This window comes from Panthera tigris, chromosome E1 (genome assembly GCF_018350195.1).
Source record: "Panthera tigris isolate Pti1 chromosome E1, P.tigris_Pti1_mat1.1, whole genome shotgun sequence".
Taxonomy (NCBI): domain Eukaryota; kingdom Metazoa; phylum Chordata; class Mammalia; order Carnivora; family Felidae; genus Panthera; species Panthera tigris.
In genome coordinates, this window is record NC_056673.1 from 9,537,615 (window position 1) to 9,553,808 (window position 16,194).

A 16,194-nucleotide genomic window follows, 5' to 3' on the forward strand; every position below is an offset into this window, starting at 1 on the left:
AGTCCAATTTATTAATTTTTGTCTTTAATATTTCTTGCTTTTTAAGTGTTACATTTAAGAATTTTGCCAAACTCCAGATCACTAAGGTTTTCTCCTCTTAAGTTTTTATACTCCTGTTTTACATAGTCTGTCACCTATTTTGAATTAAATTTTGTTTATGGTGTGAGGTAATGGTTGAGGTTCTTGTTTTGCATATAGATATTCGCTTGTTCTAGAAACCATTTGTTGAAAAGATTTTTCTTGGGGCGCCTGGGTGGCTCATTCGGTCCAACTCTTGATTTTGGCTCAGGTCACGATCTCACCATTCCTGAGATGGAGCCTGGAGTTGGCTCTGAGCTGACAGGCAGAGCCTGCCTGCCTGAGATTCTCTCTCTCTCTCCCTCCCTCCCCCCCTCCCTCCCTCCCCCCCCTCCCTCCCTCCCCTACTTGCATGCACTCTCTGTCTGTCTCTCAAAATAAATAAATAAACTTTAAAAAAAAAACAACAAGTTTCTTCTTACTCCTCTGAATGGTTTTGGCACTTTCATTGAAAATCAGTTGATCATATACGTGCAAGTGTATTTCTGGTCTCTCTGTACTGTTGATGTATTTTGTGTATCTTTATCTCACACCTATGTGATTTTCTGTGTAAACAAACATGTCTTTTTTTTTTTTTCCTTAATGTTTATTATTTTTTGAGAGAGAAAGAGCAGGGGAGAGACAGAGAGAGGGAGAGAGAGAATCTTCAGCAGGCTCTGTATTGTCAGCACAGAGCCTGATGTGGGGCTTGAAGTTTTGAACCATGAGGTCATGACCTGACCTGAGATCAAGAGTTGGAGGCTTAACCAGTTGAGCCACCCAGGTGCCCCCAACATGTCGTCTTTTAATAAAGCTCTTCACACCGTCTTGATTATTATAACTTTAGTAAAGTTGAAATTGAATAGTGATTCTTTTCTGAATTACTGTTCTGAATATTTTAATTCTTGCCATTTCTATATAAATTTTATTAATTTTTATTTTTTATTTTTGAAATGTTTATTTATGTTGAGAGAGAGAGAGAGAGAGAGAGAGCGCACATGTGTGTGCTTGCACATAATTGGGGGAGGGGCAGAGAGGGAGAGAAAATCCCAAGCAGGCTCCGTGCCGTCAGCGCAGAGCCTGACTCAGGGCTCAGACTCACAAACCAGGACATCGTGACCTAAGCTGAGATCAAGAGTTGGAGGCTTAACCGATTGAGCCACCCTGGTGCCCCTCTGTACACATTTTAGTGGATTTTTTCTTTTTTTTTAGTTTATTTATTTTGAGAGCGTACATTTTCGAAGCACCTTGCGAGTTTCTACAGAAACGCTTGCTGGGTTTTCTGTTTTAAAATTTTTTTTTAAGTTTATTTATTTATTTTGAGAGAGGTTGAGCAAGTAGGGGGGAGGCAGAGAAAGAGGGAGATAGAGAATCCCATGCAGGCTCCTTGCTGGCCGCTCCAGAGTCCACTGCAGGGATCAAACTCACGAGCCGGGAGATCATGACCTGAGCTGAAACCAAGAGTCGGATGTTTTACCGAATGAGCCACCCAGGCACCCCTCTAGGGTTTTGATTAGATTTGTATTGAGTCTAGAGATAAATTGGGGAGAGAACTGACATCTCAACCACTTTGATTTTTCTGGTCCATGAACATGATATAATTCTCCATCTATTTAGGTCTTCATTAATTTTTCTCGGTAATGTTTTGTAGTTTTCAGTGCATAGGTCATGTACATCTGTTGTCACATTTGTTCCTAAATATTTCATACTTTTGATGCATTTGTAAATATATTGCTTTTTTGAATTTAGTTTTCAGTTCATTGCTACCATGTATATTTGACCCTGTATCCTGCAACCTTACTTGTTACTTCTAGCTGCTTTTTAATAGATTTCATAAGATTTACTATGTAGATGATCCTGTAATCTGAGAGTAGACAGTTTTGCTTGTACCTTTGGATGCTTTTCTCTTTCTTTCTTATTATACTGGCTTTAATTGCTAGTACAGTGTTGAATAGAAGAGGTGAGAGTAAATATCCTTGACTTATTTCTGATCTTAAGAGGAAGGCACTCAGTCTTTCACCATTAGGGATGTTGTTAGCAGCTGGTAGCTACACTTATCTTGGGGAGCATTGATTGGGTAATGTCTAGAATTGTCAAATCAATATGTGTGCACCTGAAACCAACATAACATTATATGCTGATTATACTTCAATGAAAAGCTTGGGAAGTGTTCCCTCTCCCTGTATTTTCTTAGGATTAGTATTTTTTCTTCCTAAGAAATTTGATAGAATTTATCACCGAAGTCATCAGGGCCTAGAATTTTCTTTGTGGGGAGAATTGAAATTATGCATTCAATTTCTTTAATAGTTATAATTCACATGCTTTATTTTTTGTTGAGTCAGTTTGGGTAAGTTTTGTTGTTCAATATATTCAATTATATTAAGATGTCATAATATTCCTGTTATCTTTTCAGTGTCTTTGAGATCTGTTGTGATGTCATTCCTCATGTTGATAAGTATTTTTCCCTACTTTTTTTTCTTTATTAGTCTATCCTTGAGGTTTCTCAATTTAATCGATTCTTTTCTGAGAATAACTAACTTTGGTTTCATCCATTTTTACTGTTTTTTTTTTTTTTTTCTATTTTCTTGATTTCTCCTCATTATTTTGTTCCTTCTCTAACTGCCCACATATATAACATTTCTGGCATCTTTCACTTCTTTGTATATATTCAGTTTCCTTTTGATGCTATTTTCTTTTTGTCTAAAGAAGGTCATTTCTCTTAGCGCGTGTCTTTTGGCAGTGAACTCTCAACTTTTATTTATTTGAAAAAGTTTATTTCAGTTTTATTTATTTTATTTTATTTTAATTTTTTTAGAGAGCATGAGTGTGTGTGAATGGGGGAGGAGGGCAGGGGGAGAGAAAGAAAATGTTAGACAGTCTCCATGCTCAGCACGGAGTCTGCCACAGGGCTTGATCCCACGACCCTGTGATCATAACCTCAGTGGAAATCAGGAGTAGAGTCTGAAGCTCAACTGACTGAGCCATCCAGGTGTCCCTCAACTTTATTTTTAAAGAATATTTTTACTGGATACAGAATTCTAAGTTGACAGTTCTGTTTTTTTTTCTTTTGTTAAAAAAAATTTTTTTTTTAATATTTATTTTTGAGAGGGAGAGACAGAATGTGAGCAGGGGAGGGGCAGAGAGAGAGGGAGACGCAGAATCTGAAGCAGGCTCCAGGCTCTGAGCTGTCAGCATAGAGTGCAACGTGGGGCTTGAACTCACAAACTGTGAGATCGTGACCTGAGCCAAAGTTGGACGTTTAACCAACTGAGCCACCCAGGTGCCCCTCTTTTCTTTTTCTTAATGTTTATTTATTTTTGAGAGAGACAGAGTGCCAGTGAGGGAAGGACAGAGAGAGAGGGAGACAGAGGATCCAAGGCAGGCTCCGCGCTGAGAGCAGAGAGCCCCATGCGGGGCTCCAACTCCTGAGTTGTGAGATCATGGCCTGAGCTGAAGTCAGATGCTTAACCGACTGAGCCAGGCACCCTGACCGTTATTTTCTTTTAGCACTTTAATAGATGCCATTTGTTGTGTTCTGGCTTATGTGGTTTTCTGACCTTTGGTCATTCTTATCTTTATATACAAGTATTGACATTCACTGAACTTCATGCTTCTGTGGATTTATAATTTTCATAAAATTTGGCAGTTTTCAGCCATTATTTCTTCAGATACATTTTTTTTTGTGTACTTTCCCCCTAGTTTTGTTCTGAAACACAAATGACTTGTGTTTTGTATTATCCTACAGGTCACTGGACCTCTATTCATTTTATTTTATTTTATTTTATTTTATTTTATTTTATTTTATTTATTTATTTATTTATTTATTTATTTATTTATATCAGTTTGCTTAGTTTTATGATGACTTCATGTTCAGTGGTTTTTTTTTTTTTTTTCCTTCTTCTTCTGGGGTTCCAGCTAAGCGTTAATTTCATCCAATGAGATTTTTGTTACAGACATTGGATTTTTCATTTTTGAATGGAATATGAACATTGTGAAGTGTATACACTTTATGAGTGGCTTTTGTTGTATTCCTTTAAAGAAAGTTGAATGCCTTCTGGTGTCCAGTTAAATTACTTTTTGAAGTTTATTTTTAAACTCTTTAAGGGCAAGTCGAGAGTAGTCTTTATTCTAGGTCTTACTCGTCCTGGGATATCTAGTGATCATTTCATGTGTTCATTGAAGTTTCTTCCCTTTGGCTGGAGGAAACTCGAATGAGTTCTGGCCCCACGTGTGCTCTGGGAAGTGTGTGTTTTATAGTTTCTCCTGTTTATTCTAAGAACAACCAGAGTTGTTTGAGACTGGTCTATGTTCTCCCCTGTGCCTTTACAGATTGGAATTCATCCAAAGACTTAGGAGGACCCAGATTCACATTTCAGGAAGTCTTTCTCTGTTTAACTGTCTTCTCATAGAAAGTCTCCAGAAATCCTGTCCACATGGCTTTACCAAACTAGTATGGTTGCTTCTTCAGTGAACAAGATTACAGAACACTGTTTGGGTTCCCTTCCCAGGGACACAATTTGGAAATTGCCTTTAGGCAGAAAAGTCTGGAGTACTGTAGGACTTAACCTCATTTGTGTGATTTTTCTCAGAGATTGAGTCCTGTGCAGTCTGTTTTCTGATGTCTGAGAATAGTCACTGTATTTTGCCCACTTTTTTGGCTGTTTACTATGGGAATGTAATTCTGGACAGTAACCTGCTCATAGCTGGAATCCAAGTGCACTGTTTTAGTTTACTCCTTACTCTTACTTTGTCCTGCTGGATACATCCTTTAGAAATTCTTTCAGAGAGAGGCTGTGGTTGGTAAATTTTCCGAGTTCTTGAATTCTGAAAAGTTTGTAGTCCTAAAATTTGAGAGGGTGTGGTTATTGAATTTGTAGGTTCTGAGTTATTTTCCTTTGAACTTGGAATATGTTGTTTGTCTGTTTCCTTCTATACAGTGTTGCTGATGAGAAACCTGTTTTTATTATGATCCTTGTTACTTTGTAGGAAACCTTTTTTTAAGGACCTTATGATATCTAGTAAAATTTTCTCTTTATTCTCACTTTTCTGAAATTTTTGATGTGTCCATCCAGTGTGATGGATTAATTTTTAGAATATGTCCAGCTTTTCTCTTAAGCCCTTTTTAATCCAAAGGCTTTGTCTTTTTAACTTCTGAGAAATGCTGTCCTATTATTTCCTAGAATATTGCCTCTCACCGGTAGATACTGAATGTTGAGCTTTTTACTCTAGCTGCCATTTTTAACTTCTCTAATTTCTATATCTTTATATGCTATATCTATATATGCTTCACTGTTGTCTGAGAGAATTTCTCTGTTCTGTCTTCACTTTAATTTGCTCTTCACCTGTTCTATTAATTCTACTGATCAACCTTTTAATTTCTTTGATTGCTATTTGAGGATATCATTTATACTTTCGTGTGTTTTGTACTTGTACTCAGTCTTTTATCTATTTCTTTGTAAATTCTTTTCTGAGTGAGTTTTGGTTCTTTTTAAATTTTTTATTTTTTTTAAATGTTTATTTTTGAGAGAGATTGCGTGGGTATTAAGTGGGAGAGGGGCAGAGAGAGAGAGAGAGAGAGAGAGAGAGAGACAGACAGACAGACAGAGGATCTGAAGCAGGCTCTTTGCTGACAGCATAGTTCAGGGCTCGAACTAATGAACCATGAGATCATGACCTGAGCCGAAGTCAGGTGCTTAACTGACCGAGCCACCCAGATGCCCTGGTGCTTTTTTTTTTTTTAAGTGGCTTTGACTTTTTTTCAGTGTTTATAGTGTTTCTTGGTTATGTTTTCAACTTTGTATCCGATATTTTTTCTTAGACTGTATGAATTATGTTTTACTATTATCTGTTTATAGCAAAGGGCTCTAGGCCTCTTATTTATTCCATGTTTCAGTATGGGCAGCTCAATTTTATGTTTATGATTAAAAATTTTTGTTGACATATAATTCATATAACATAAAACCATTTTAAAGTATATAATATCTTTTAGTATATTCACAAATGTTGGGCATCCATTACTGTTACCTAATTCCAGAACTTGGAATGAAATGAAACCTATACCTCATAGTAGTTAATCCCAATTCCCCCCTTCCCTCCATCCCCTGGCAACCACTAATCTACTTTCTGTCTCTATTGATTTGTTTCTTACAGACATTTTATATAAACAGAATCACAAAATATGTGCCCTTTTATGTCTGTTTGTATTTAACATAGTATTATGTTTTCTAGGTTCATCTAGGTTGTAGCGTATATCGTTAGTACTTCAGTCTTTTTTATGATTGAATAATATCCCACAGTATAGATATACCACATTTTGTTGATCCATTCATGAGTCACTGGGCATTTGGATTCCTTCTGGTTTTCGGCTATTGTGAATAACACTACTTTGAAAATTTGTGTACAAAGTTTTGTGTATGGACATATACCTTGTGTATATACCTAGGAGTGGAATTCCTGGGTTATTTGGCATTTCTGGGTATAAATGCCTGTTTATGATTGTTAGCATTAATGGACTACTTTTGAAAAGAAGGTTTTGTTTTTTCAACAAAGAGTCAAAAGTAGGAAAATAAACATAAAAGCACCCACCTAGAATGATGGAGAGTGTTACTCTTACCTAGCAGATTGAATCTCTGGACTCAGGTCTCTTCGTTTGTAAATTTTCATGGATTTAACCGAATGGCTTTTGTGGCCCTGCTAGCTTACTGATTTTGAATTTAATTTGGAATGATTTTTAAGATTTCATATTGAGCACATGAGTTTGAGATCTTACTATTTGAGTAATCTGGAGTGGGAGTTACTTATAATGCATGTTCCAGTAGAATGAGGGAAATGTAGACTGAACACAAAATTTCATTTTGAATTCTTCTGAACGATACTCGGTTAAAATGTTGATGGTTAGGTTTAAGAGGAAAAATTAGATCAGTGAAGGACTGAAATCATCATTGCTGCTTCTTTCCACACTTAGCAGCCCGTCACTGCCTCTGTGTATTGATTGATACTTGGTTTAATTTCACGATGCTTTTCAATTTTTGGCTAATAATTAACTTATGATTATTTCCCTATTAGGAATTTGCAGTCCCTGATTATCGTTCTTCTCACCTTGAAGTCAGCCAGGCGTCACAGCTCTTGCAGCAGCAGCAGCAACAGCAGCTTCGCAGACGACCTTCCTTGCTCTCAGAATTTCACCCAGGTTCTGACAGGTAATGGGGTTCTTTTGTGTTTCCATCTAGGATGCACCTTCTGTGGTGTGTGTATACTCACTTCATAAGTGTGCCATTAAATTTAACGTTACTTTTCCTCGATAATTTTATTAACCAAGCTGCGAGTGGTCACTTATTTATATATTGGGCTCTTTTATATCTGATGATCTTTTGGAGTAGTTATCATAACAGTTAAAAAAAAAAAACTCCTCAAACTTGTTTCCAGAGTTCACAGTTGGTGCTGTGTAGTGGGAAGTCTGGTGGACTAGGTTTGCATTCTGGTCAGCTTATGGCCTTGGCCATATGTGTAAACTGGTGTTTTCGGTTTCGGCGGCATTTTAGAAGCACCTTGGTTTTTAAACTTGATGCCCACGCCCCATCTCAGAATTATTAAATCCGTTCCTGGGATTGGGCCCAGGCGTTCGTGTGGGTCTAGAGTTTCCCAGGTCATTCTCATTTGCAACGAGGGTTGCAAATTCCTGATTTAGATTCTTTAAGCCTTAGTTTTCTCACCTGTAATAATGAGACTAGTAATGAGATTGTCCTCAAAGGATAGTCTGGGATCAGGTGATGTTGGCCTGTTCACGGAAGGCTCTCACTTCCGCAGTGTCCCTTACCATCTCTGCTCTCTTGTGCCATTTTCACTCTTAATCTAAAGTATAATAACTACTTTTTATTAAATTGCCTTTCTGCCTTTCTTGTTTTAGCAATTTTGTAAAGAACCTGATTTCCTATTATAAAGATATGTTTACTGTTTAGGTTTTAAGATGATAAAAGGAGTGAAATTATTTGGCTGTGTTTAAAATTGTTATAAAATACGTTCCTTGGTGAAGGTTGTGGAGGGAATTCAGACCGCTCTCCTCCGTCATATCTAGCAAATACATAAAAATAGCTTTTCGAAAAGTGGCTAGAACCCACCCTGTATAAAGCAGGAAAGGCATACAGCCACTGCCATAAACTTGGGAAAATGGCATTTAAGGAAGGAATTAGAGGAATCTTGCACCTAGTTCCTACTTCTCCTCTCAAAGAAGCAGTGTTGAAGAAAGAAGGAGGGTCAATAAAATCCTAAGATTTCTCGGAAATACTCCCTAATTTGAGAAAATGTGAATAGTTAGGGTGTAGTGGTAGTGAACTGTTTGCTTGGGAACCCCTCTTGCGCCATCTCGCAGGAGGGGCGGGCACGGTGTGCCATTTTCCAAAGTGATGAGCTGAAGCCCTCAGGACTGGTTTACGCATCTGGCTTGTAGGGCGGGCCAGGATCCTCGAGAAAGGCAACATAGCCCCAACCAAGTTTTCTTCTCCTTTGCCCCATTTCCCTATTCCCTCAGCTATAGAAAAGCATGTAGAAAGCCAACGCCAGTCCCCTGTCTGCAGACAAATGCCAAGCAAAGTGGATGAGCAAGGAAAAGGCACGCATACCATTTTATAGCGAAGACAAAGTCTGGGTAGGGCTGCATGTGACATCCCTAAGCAGGAGGGTAATGAAGCCATGGACAGGGCAAAGGTATTCCTGGAAGAGAAAATTAAAGAAGGCAATACAGAGTGTCAAAAACAAAGCGCCCGGTGTGTAAGAAGACAAAACAATGAAGAAATTGCCCCCTAAGTGCTGTACACTGTAGGCGAACTTAAAACCTTTTAAAAAGAAGATATTTGACAACAGTACAAGACAACCCAATTAGATAAAATGAAAGATTGGACATTCCAGCTCCCCCAGGCCCGCCATTATAAATTCAGTATATAAAATATAAAAAAGCAAGGAATAAAACAGCTGTGGCTAAAAGTTAGACCTTTGTCATGTGAGAAAGTCCAGAGACAATCAGAGTGGATGCAGAAGAAAAGAATAGAATTAAAGCAATTATAAAGCAGTTGATAAATTCAAACCATCCAAAATTTCATGAGAATGTGTGTTTCTGAGGTGGAAAACCTGTCAAGGAAAGGAAGTAATAATTGATAACTTTAAAGTGAAGGAAGAACTCTGTAGATGGATAGGGCATATTTTGCTCCAAGGATAATTACACAGAATGATCAGTATCAGGACAGAACTTGGGTCATTTATCACGGTTCAAGGGTAAGTAAAAGAATCAGGAATTCAGGAAGCAAAAGAAATCCTTGACAGGGAAGAACAAGTCTGGCTTCAAGCAACTACAGGATAGAAGATAGGGGAGCAGTAGCTACAAAGTTCGGAGGAAAAGAAATGAGATCCAAGAATATTATGTACCACTCAAGTTTAAGAATAAAAGCGACAGGCGGACAGTCTTAGACTGAAAACTTAAACTTCTTGGAAGAATTTTAGGTGATAGAATCCAGCCAAAGAATGGAAGCCATGGTAAAAGGACTGTAGTAAGCCACACACTGTTTTAAGTAAAAAGCCCATGTGAGACATCTGGACGAATTATGGTTCCATAACTGAACGTCAATAGCAAATTTTGACAAAGTAATAGTAACGTAACTACAGGATCTAGAGGTGTTGTAGGTATTGGGAGACGTTTAAAGGTACGCACTTGACGATTGTGTCTGGAGTAATCTGATACTTCTAAAATGGAAATGTTAGGCTTATAAAAAAAAAAAAATCCCATCTTAATGCTTTTCATAGTTTTCCCCTTATCCTTTAGCAATAATCTTTTAGGAATGAATTTCTTGTGGTAAAGGAGCAATTCCTTCCAATTTAAGCTTTATTTCATTTTTTTTTCTCCTAATACCTATATAAAAACAAACCAAATATTCTTCACTTAAAGTTTTATTTTTGCCTGTATATCCATTTACCCATATGTAAAAATAAAGTGATGTCTGGGTACAGGATTCACCCAGTTTTAGCATTGTTTCCATGTGGTGGGGTTTGGGGCAATTTGCTGCTTAGTTTTATTATGTGTTCCTGGAATTTTTTTGGTTAGTGAATGTCTATCATTTTATAAACCATACTCTTAAAATATGAGTCATTTCTGGGCAAAATGTCATCAGTCGTATTTTCTAGATTTCATTGGAAAAATTAGTCCACATAATTAGAGTATTTGGATATTTAGATAAAAAATTGCAGAACAGCTTAAGGTAGTTTCAGATATTATAAAAGATTCACCAAAATTCAGATCATTGGTTTTCCCTTGAGCAACAAAAGAAGAAGCCAAATCATGCTTCTACATTTGAAAATTTAGGCGAACTAAATTTCCATAGCTAGGAAAAAATAAAATCTACTGATGTAATCCTACATGTGTTTTGAATAGCTATGAACTTTATGACATGTTCCCCCTGACGAGAGTTATCTTTTCCTTAAAATTAAAATGATAAGGTATAGGTATATTACAGTAAAAAGCCCATTTAAAAACTTGAATTTGTTTTAAAGGTATTTAAAAATGGTACTAAGAGGTCAAGGAAGTCCGTGAGATGTAAGAACTTTTAAGTTTAAGAGTGTACACAGATTTTTTAGTATGAAAATCTGATGTTTGTTTTTTTTATATGCCTCATTTGTCCAGTCATCAATTGATAAATATTTGAGTTTTCACTTTTTGATTGTTATGAGTAATGCTGCTAGGAGCACTCATGCACAAGTTTTTATGTGACCATGAATTTTCCTTTCTCTTGGGAATATGCCCAGGAGTGGAATTGCTGTATCATATGGTAGTTCTCTGTTTGTTTGCTGTTTGAGAAATTACTAGACTGTTTCCAAAGTGGCTATACCTTTCCACGGGTGTTAGTTTTTAAAAGGCAAATATGTTCACTTAAGATGGAGATTTCATGCTTAACTCCACCAGGACTCCAATATAAAACTGTATTTGTTTTCACAAAGATTTTCATACGGTTCACTTAAAATTTTTTGAAGTTTTGAATGTGAAATTAGATATTTACCTGTTTATCCATGAATAGTTTTGCTCTTGTAAAAAGGATGGGCAAACTGAAATGGGAAATAGCCTGATGTCTTGATGGCAAGAGAGCTGTGTATACTCGATGTCTGTCCTAATTGTCCTGTGTACCGGTGGCCGTATGCTCTCCTCCAGTGCTAGGTGTACTGTACCTTCTGGCTTTGGGAAATGTCACAGGCAGATTCACTAGAGGTAACATGTAATACTTGGAAGTTAACTTTTGTAGGTGGAGGGGACAACCGAGGACCGAAATCCAGCTCGGGCAGTCTGCCAGGTCCTGTGTACCAGAGGGTTGCCTTTGCTTATGCAGGTTGCACACACAGTTTTCTTGCAGGCCGGCAGTGGCCCTCGTTCTAAGTGCTGTGTTGAGGGGCGTGGCCTTTAACTGGCGCTGGATGCTTGTGTCTGACAGATTACCTCTGGCTGCTCTGTGGAGGGTGGATTTGAGGTGGATAGACTGGAGGCAGAGAGAACATGGAGAGTGTGAGCCTGAGATAGGACAGTGAAACAGAGACAAGGCAGGCTGGAGTAAGTTAGGAGGGAAGGCTGCCAAGTCCTCGCAATTGGCAAAGATGAGGGAGGAGACCTGGATGAATCCTGGCTTTCCAGCTTATGGCTGTTGGTTCCGTGGCTGCGACAGTGTGATAGAGATTAAGGAAAGAGCAACGAAGGTGAGACAACTCGAGTTTGGTGCAAATTAAGCTTGAGGTACCTGTGACACATCCAGCTGGAGATGTATCTTGCATGCGCGGGGGCCGATCTGGGTTTAAAGGTCCAGATCGGTGCTTGTGATCCAAGGGAGGGTGGAAAGTGAGAGGGCAGCTGTTCAAAGGTGAACCCAGAGGGTCCCCAACAGGTAAAGATACTATGAGGCGGAAGCCTCTGAAGGAGAGAGAGGAAGGAAAAGGACTCAAACAGTGGTCTTCAAACCTGTTGCTTGCATATTTCTTAAAAGAACTTTGAAAAGCTGTATTGTACATTTTTAAGTTGACATTTAGAAGTTTCCTAAGTTTTAAAAGATGGATATGATTTGCCATATTGAAAGTATTGACATTTTAAGGCAAAACTGCTGCAATACAGTTTTAAAATTATCTGACGGAATCTAAATACCATAGTGATTTGGTACCATCATCCACTTAAAATGACACTATGTATGAACAAACTCGTCTTTAACAAAACTTCTCTTTCTGTTCCTTATTTTCTCGGAGCTCATGTGTTCATTCTTCTTTTTTCACAAAATTTATCCTCACGTGAGTCGCTTTGGTTATTCCGAGTCCTTTATCGATCAACCCATCTTACTTCTATTTAACAACAAAACTATGGGAAAACCTCTGTTTCTAAAAGATGCTCTATTTTAAGAAACTTCTTTTTTTTCTTCTTTTATTCTCAAGTTCGTTAACATACAGTGTAGTCTTGGCTTCAGGAGTAGAACCCAGTGATTCATCTCTTACATAAGATGCCCAGTGCTCATCCTGAAAAGTGCCCTCCTTAAAGATGCCCAGTGCTCATCCTGAAAAGTGCCCTCCTTAATGCCCACCATCCATCTAACCCATCCCCCCCACCCACCTCCCTCATTCTCTGTATTTAAGGGTCTCTTATGGTTTGCTTCCCTCTGTGTTTTTATCTTATTTTTGCTTCCCTTCCCCTATGTTCATCTGTTAAGTTTCTCAAATTCCACATATGAGTGAAATCATGTGATATCTGTCTTTCTCTGACTTATTTTGTTTAGAATAATACCCTCCAGTTCCATCCACGTTGCTGCAGATAGCAAGATTTCATTGTTTTGTTTTGTTTTTATCACCAAGTAATATTCCATTGTGTACATAAACCACATCTTCTTCATCCATTCATCAGTTGATGGCCATTGGGTTTTTTTCCATAATTTGCTATTGTTGAGAGTGTTGCTATAAACATTGGGGTGCATGTGCCCCTTTGAATCAGCATTTTTATACCCTTTGGATAAATACCTTGTAGTGTAATTGCTGGGTCTTAGGGTAGTTCTATTTTTAACTTTTTGAGGAACCTCCACACTGTTTTCCAGAGTGGCTGCACCAGTTTGCATTTCCACCAGCAGTGCAAGAGGGTTCCTCTTTCTCCGTATCCTTGCCAACATCTGTTAAAAAAAACTTCTGGATGGAAATATTATAAGATTGATCAAAGCAGCAATCATTTACGAAAATGAGAAACAAATTGATCAAATATAAGTAAAATTTCATGGAAATGCATCCATGCATTAATGAGATAGATGATGGCTGTTTTCAAAGTATCACTTATTGATAGAATGAAGGCAGCCATGTACTCTGTTCTTATTTTTTATTCTGATGAAGGTGCCAAGAAACCTTATTCATAAAAGTAGTTTGTTATGAGATATATGCCCTAAATCACTTCTTTATCTAAGATGAAAATGTTAGTTAATGCCTTAAGTTCTTCAATTTTGTTGAAGGCAGAAATTTGGGAACTGCTGGCTTGTCAAAGGAGCTCTGGAGGCATTTATACTTTGGGGGACAGTGCTCCAGTATAAGGTCCAGGAAGGGTGAGCCTTAAGCTTTTTGTGTGTGCAAAATGGCAATTGTGAGAGAGAAGCAGAAAAGAACTACAGGTTTGTTTTCCAGCAGGTCAGTTTAAGTAAAGACTGTGTATGGGGCGCCTGGGTGGCGCAGTCGGTTGAGCGTCCGACTTCAGCCAGGTCACGATCTCGCGGTCCGTGAGTTCGAGCCCCGCGTCAGGCTCTGGGCTGAGTTCGAGCCCCGCGTCAGGCTCTGGGCTGATGGCTCGGAGCCTGGAGCCTGTTTCCGATTCTGTGTCTCCCTCTCTCTCTGCCCCTCCCCCGTTCATGCTCTGTCTCTCTCTGTCCCAAAAATAAATAAAAAAACGTTGAAAAAAAAAATTTAAAAAAAATAAGTAAAGACTGTGTAAGGAAGCTCAGCATCGTCGGAGGTGGGCTATTTTAAACCGATCTGTGCTCGGATCCCCTGTGGAAAACAGACTCTGACAACCAGGGCCGATCATGTCCTGGAAACCAAGAGGTAGAAAAGTTTCAGGAAGGAAGGAGTAAGTCAAGTATAAAATGTGGCAGATAGGTCAGCGTATGTCTAAAAATACTCTTTTGCTTTCAGTATTAGGAGGTCATTGCTGACTTTAGTGCGTGGTGAGTACTTGTAATAAAATGAAATGATGGGTCAGTTAAGTCCGAGTGCAGTGAGTTGAGTGAATGGGAAAAGAGTGAACTGTTGAAAAAGAGCAAAGGTCACCCTCTCAAGTGGTTCTAAGCTTCAAAAATAAAATTATATGCTAGAATTTCCTAGGCTAGTCTTTATTAATAATGATTCCAAGAATTAACTTGCATGTGACCTTTTTTACTGTGGTAAAATGTATGTAACACAGATTTACCATTTTAACCATTTTTAAATGTTCCAGTTTAGTGGCATTAAGTGCACAACAGGATTTTGTAACCATCACCACTATTTCCAGAACGTTTTCATTGCCCCAAAGAGAAACTCTGTTCCCATTAGGCAATAATCCCCCTTCCTCCTCTTCCCCCAGTCCCCGGTAACCTTTAATGTACCTTCTTTCTCTCTGCATTTGCCTGTTTGAATTACTTCATATAAATGGAGCCACACAGTAATGGTCCTTTTGTATCTGGCTTATTTCACTTAGTGTAATGTTTTAAGGTTTATCCATATTGTAGTGTATGTGTCAGAACTTTATTCCTTTTTGTGGCAGAATAATAGTCCACATAGTGGACTGTATTACCACTGTACAGCGCCATACATAAATGTGGATGTAGATACCACATTTTGTTCATCCATTTATCTGTCAACGGACATGGGTTGTTTCCACTTTTTGACAGTTGTGAGTAATGCCGCTTGAACGTTGGTGTACAAGTATCTGAGTCCGTTTTCAATACCTTGGTGTCTGAGTCCCTGTTTTCAGTACTTAGGGATATATACCTTATATACCTAGGTGGAATTGCTGTGTCATATGTCATATGTCTATATTTAGCTTTTCGAAGAACTGCAAAAGTTTCCCACGGTGGCTGTACAGTTTTACATTCCCACGCAGTAGTGTGCAAGGTTCTAATTTTTCTGCATCTTTGTAAACACTTGCTCTTTTTTTTCTTTTTTTTCCAAACAAGTCTAGCCAAACAGTACCTCAGTTTGGTTTTGATTTGTGTTCCCATAATAACGAATGATGTTGAGCATCTTTTCATGTGTGCGTTGGTCATTTGTATGTCTTTGGAGAAACGTCTGTTCACATCATTTGCCTCTTTCTTTCTTTCTTTCTTTCTTTCTTTCTTTCTTTCTTTCTTTCTTTCTTTCTTTCTTTCTTTCTTTCTCCTCCTCCTCCTCCTCCTCCTCCTCCTCCTCCTCCTCGTCCTCGTCCTCGTCCTCGTCCTCGTCCTCCTCTTCTTCTTCAGGTTCTCTTTTTATTGTTCAGTTGTGGGAAGGCCATTAATATTCTGGATATTAAAAAGCTTATCAAATACATGGTTTGCAGGTAATTTATCCCATTTTGTGGGTTTTCTTTTCAGTCTCTTGATAGTTTTGATGAAGCCTAGTTTACCAGTTTTTTTTTTTTTTTTCCTTCTTTCTTTTGTTGCCTGGGCTTTTGGTGTGATATCCAAGAATTCATTGCAAAATCCAACATCGGGAAGACTTCTCCCTATATTTTTTTCCTAGGAGTTATAGAGTTTTAGGTCTTATCTTTTAAATCTGTAATCTGTTTTGAGTTGATTTTTGTAGGTGGTCTATGATAAGGGTCCAGCCTCTTTCTTTTGCATGTGGGGATCCAGATTCCCCTGCACCATTTGTTGAAGAGATTGTTTCTTCCTCTTTGAATGGTCTTGGCACACTTGTTAAAAGTCACCCACCACTGATGTGAGTTAATTTCTGGGCTTTCGGTTCTCTTCCCTTGGTCTGTACGTCTAACCTTAGGGCAGTATCACTCTTGATTACTCTTGATTACTGTAGGTTCATAGTAAGTTTTGAAATTGTGAAGCGTGAGTTCTTCTAACTTTGTATTTCTCTTCCAAAATTGCTTTGGCTCTGTGGGGGGTCCCTTGAGATTCCATATGAATTTTGTGG

The 16,194-nt window shown here is 38.3% G+C and overlaps 1 protein-coding gene across 16 annotated transcripts in view; it reads left to right on the forward strand.

The window, feature by feature from the left end:
• NCOR1 (nuclear receptor corepressor 1) overlaps positions 1 to 16,194 on the forward strand; it is a 158,723-nt gene that overhangs the window by 25,081 nt on the left and 117,448 nt on the right. For all 16 annotated transcript variants that reach the window (XM_042967734.1, XM_042967733.1, XM_042967735.1 and 13 more), the window contains exon 3: positions 7,123 to 7,256. In XM_042967734.1, coding sequence (XP_042823668.1) covers positions 7,123 to 7,256 — 134 coding nt within the window. The remainder of the gene's footprint in view (positions 1 to 7,122; positions 7,257 to 16,194) is intronic.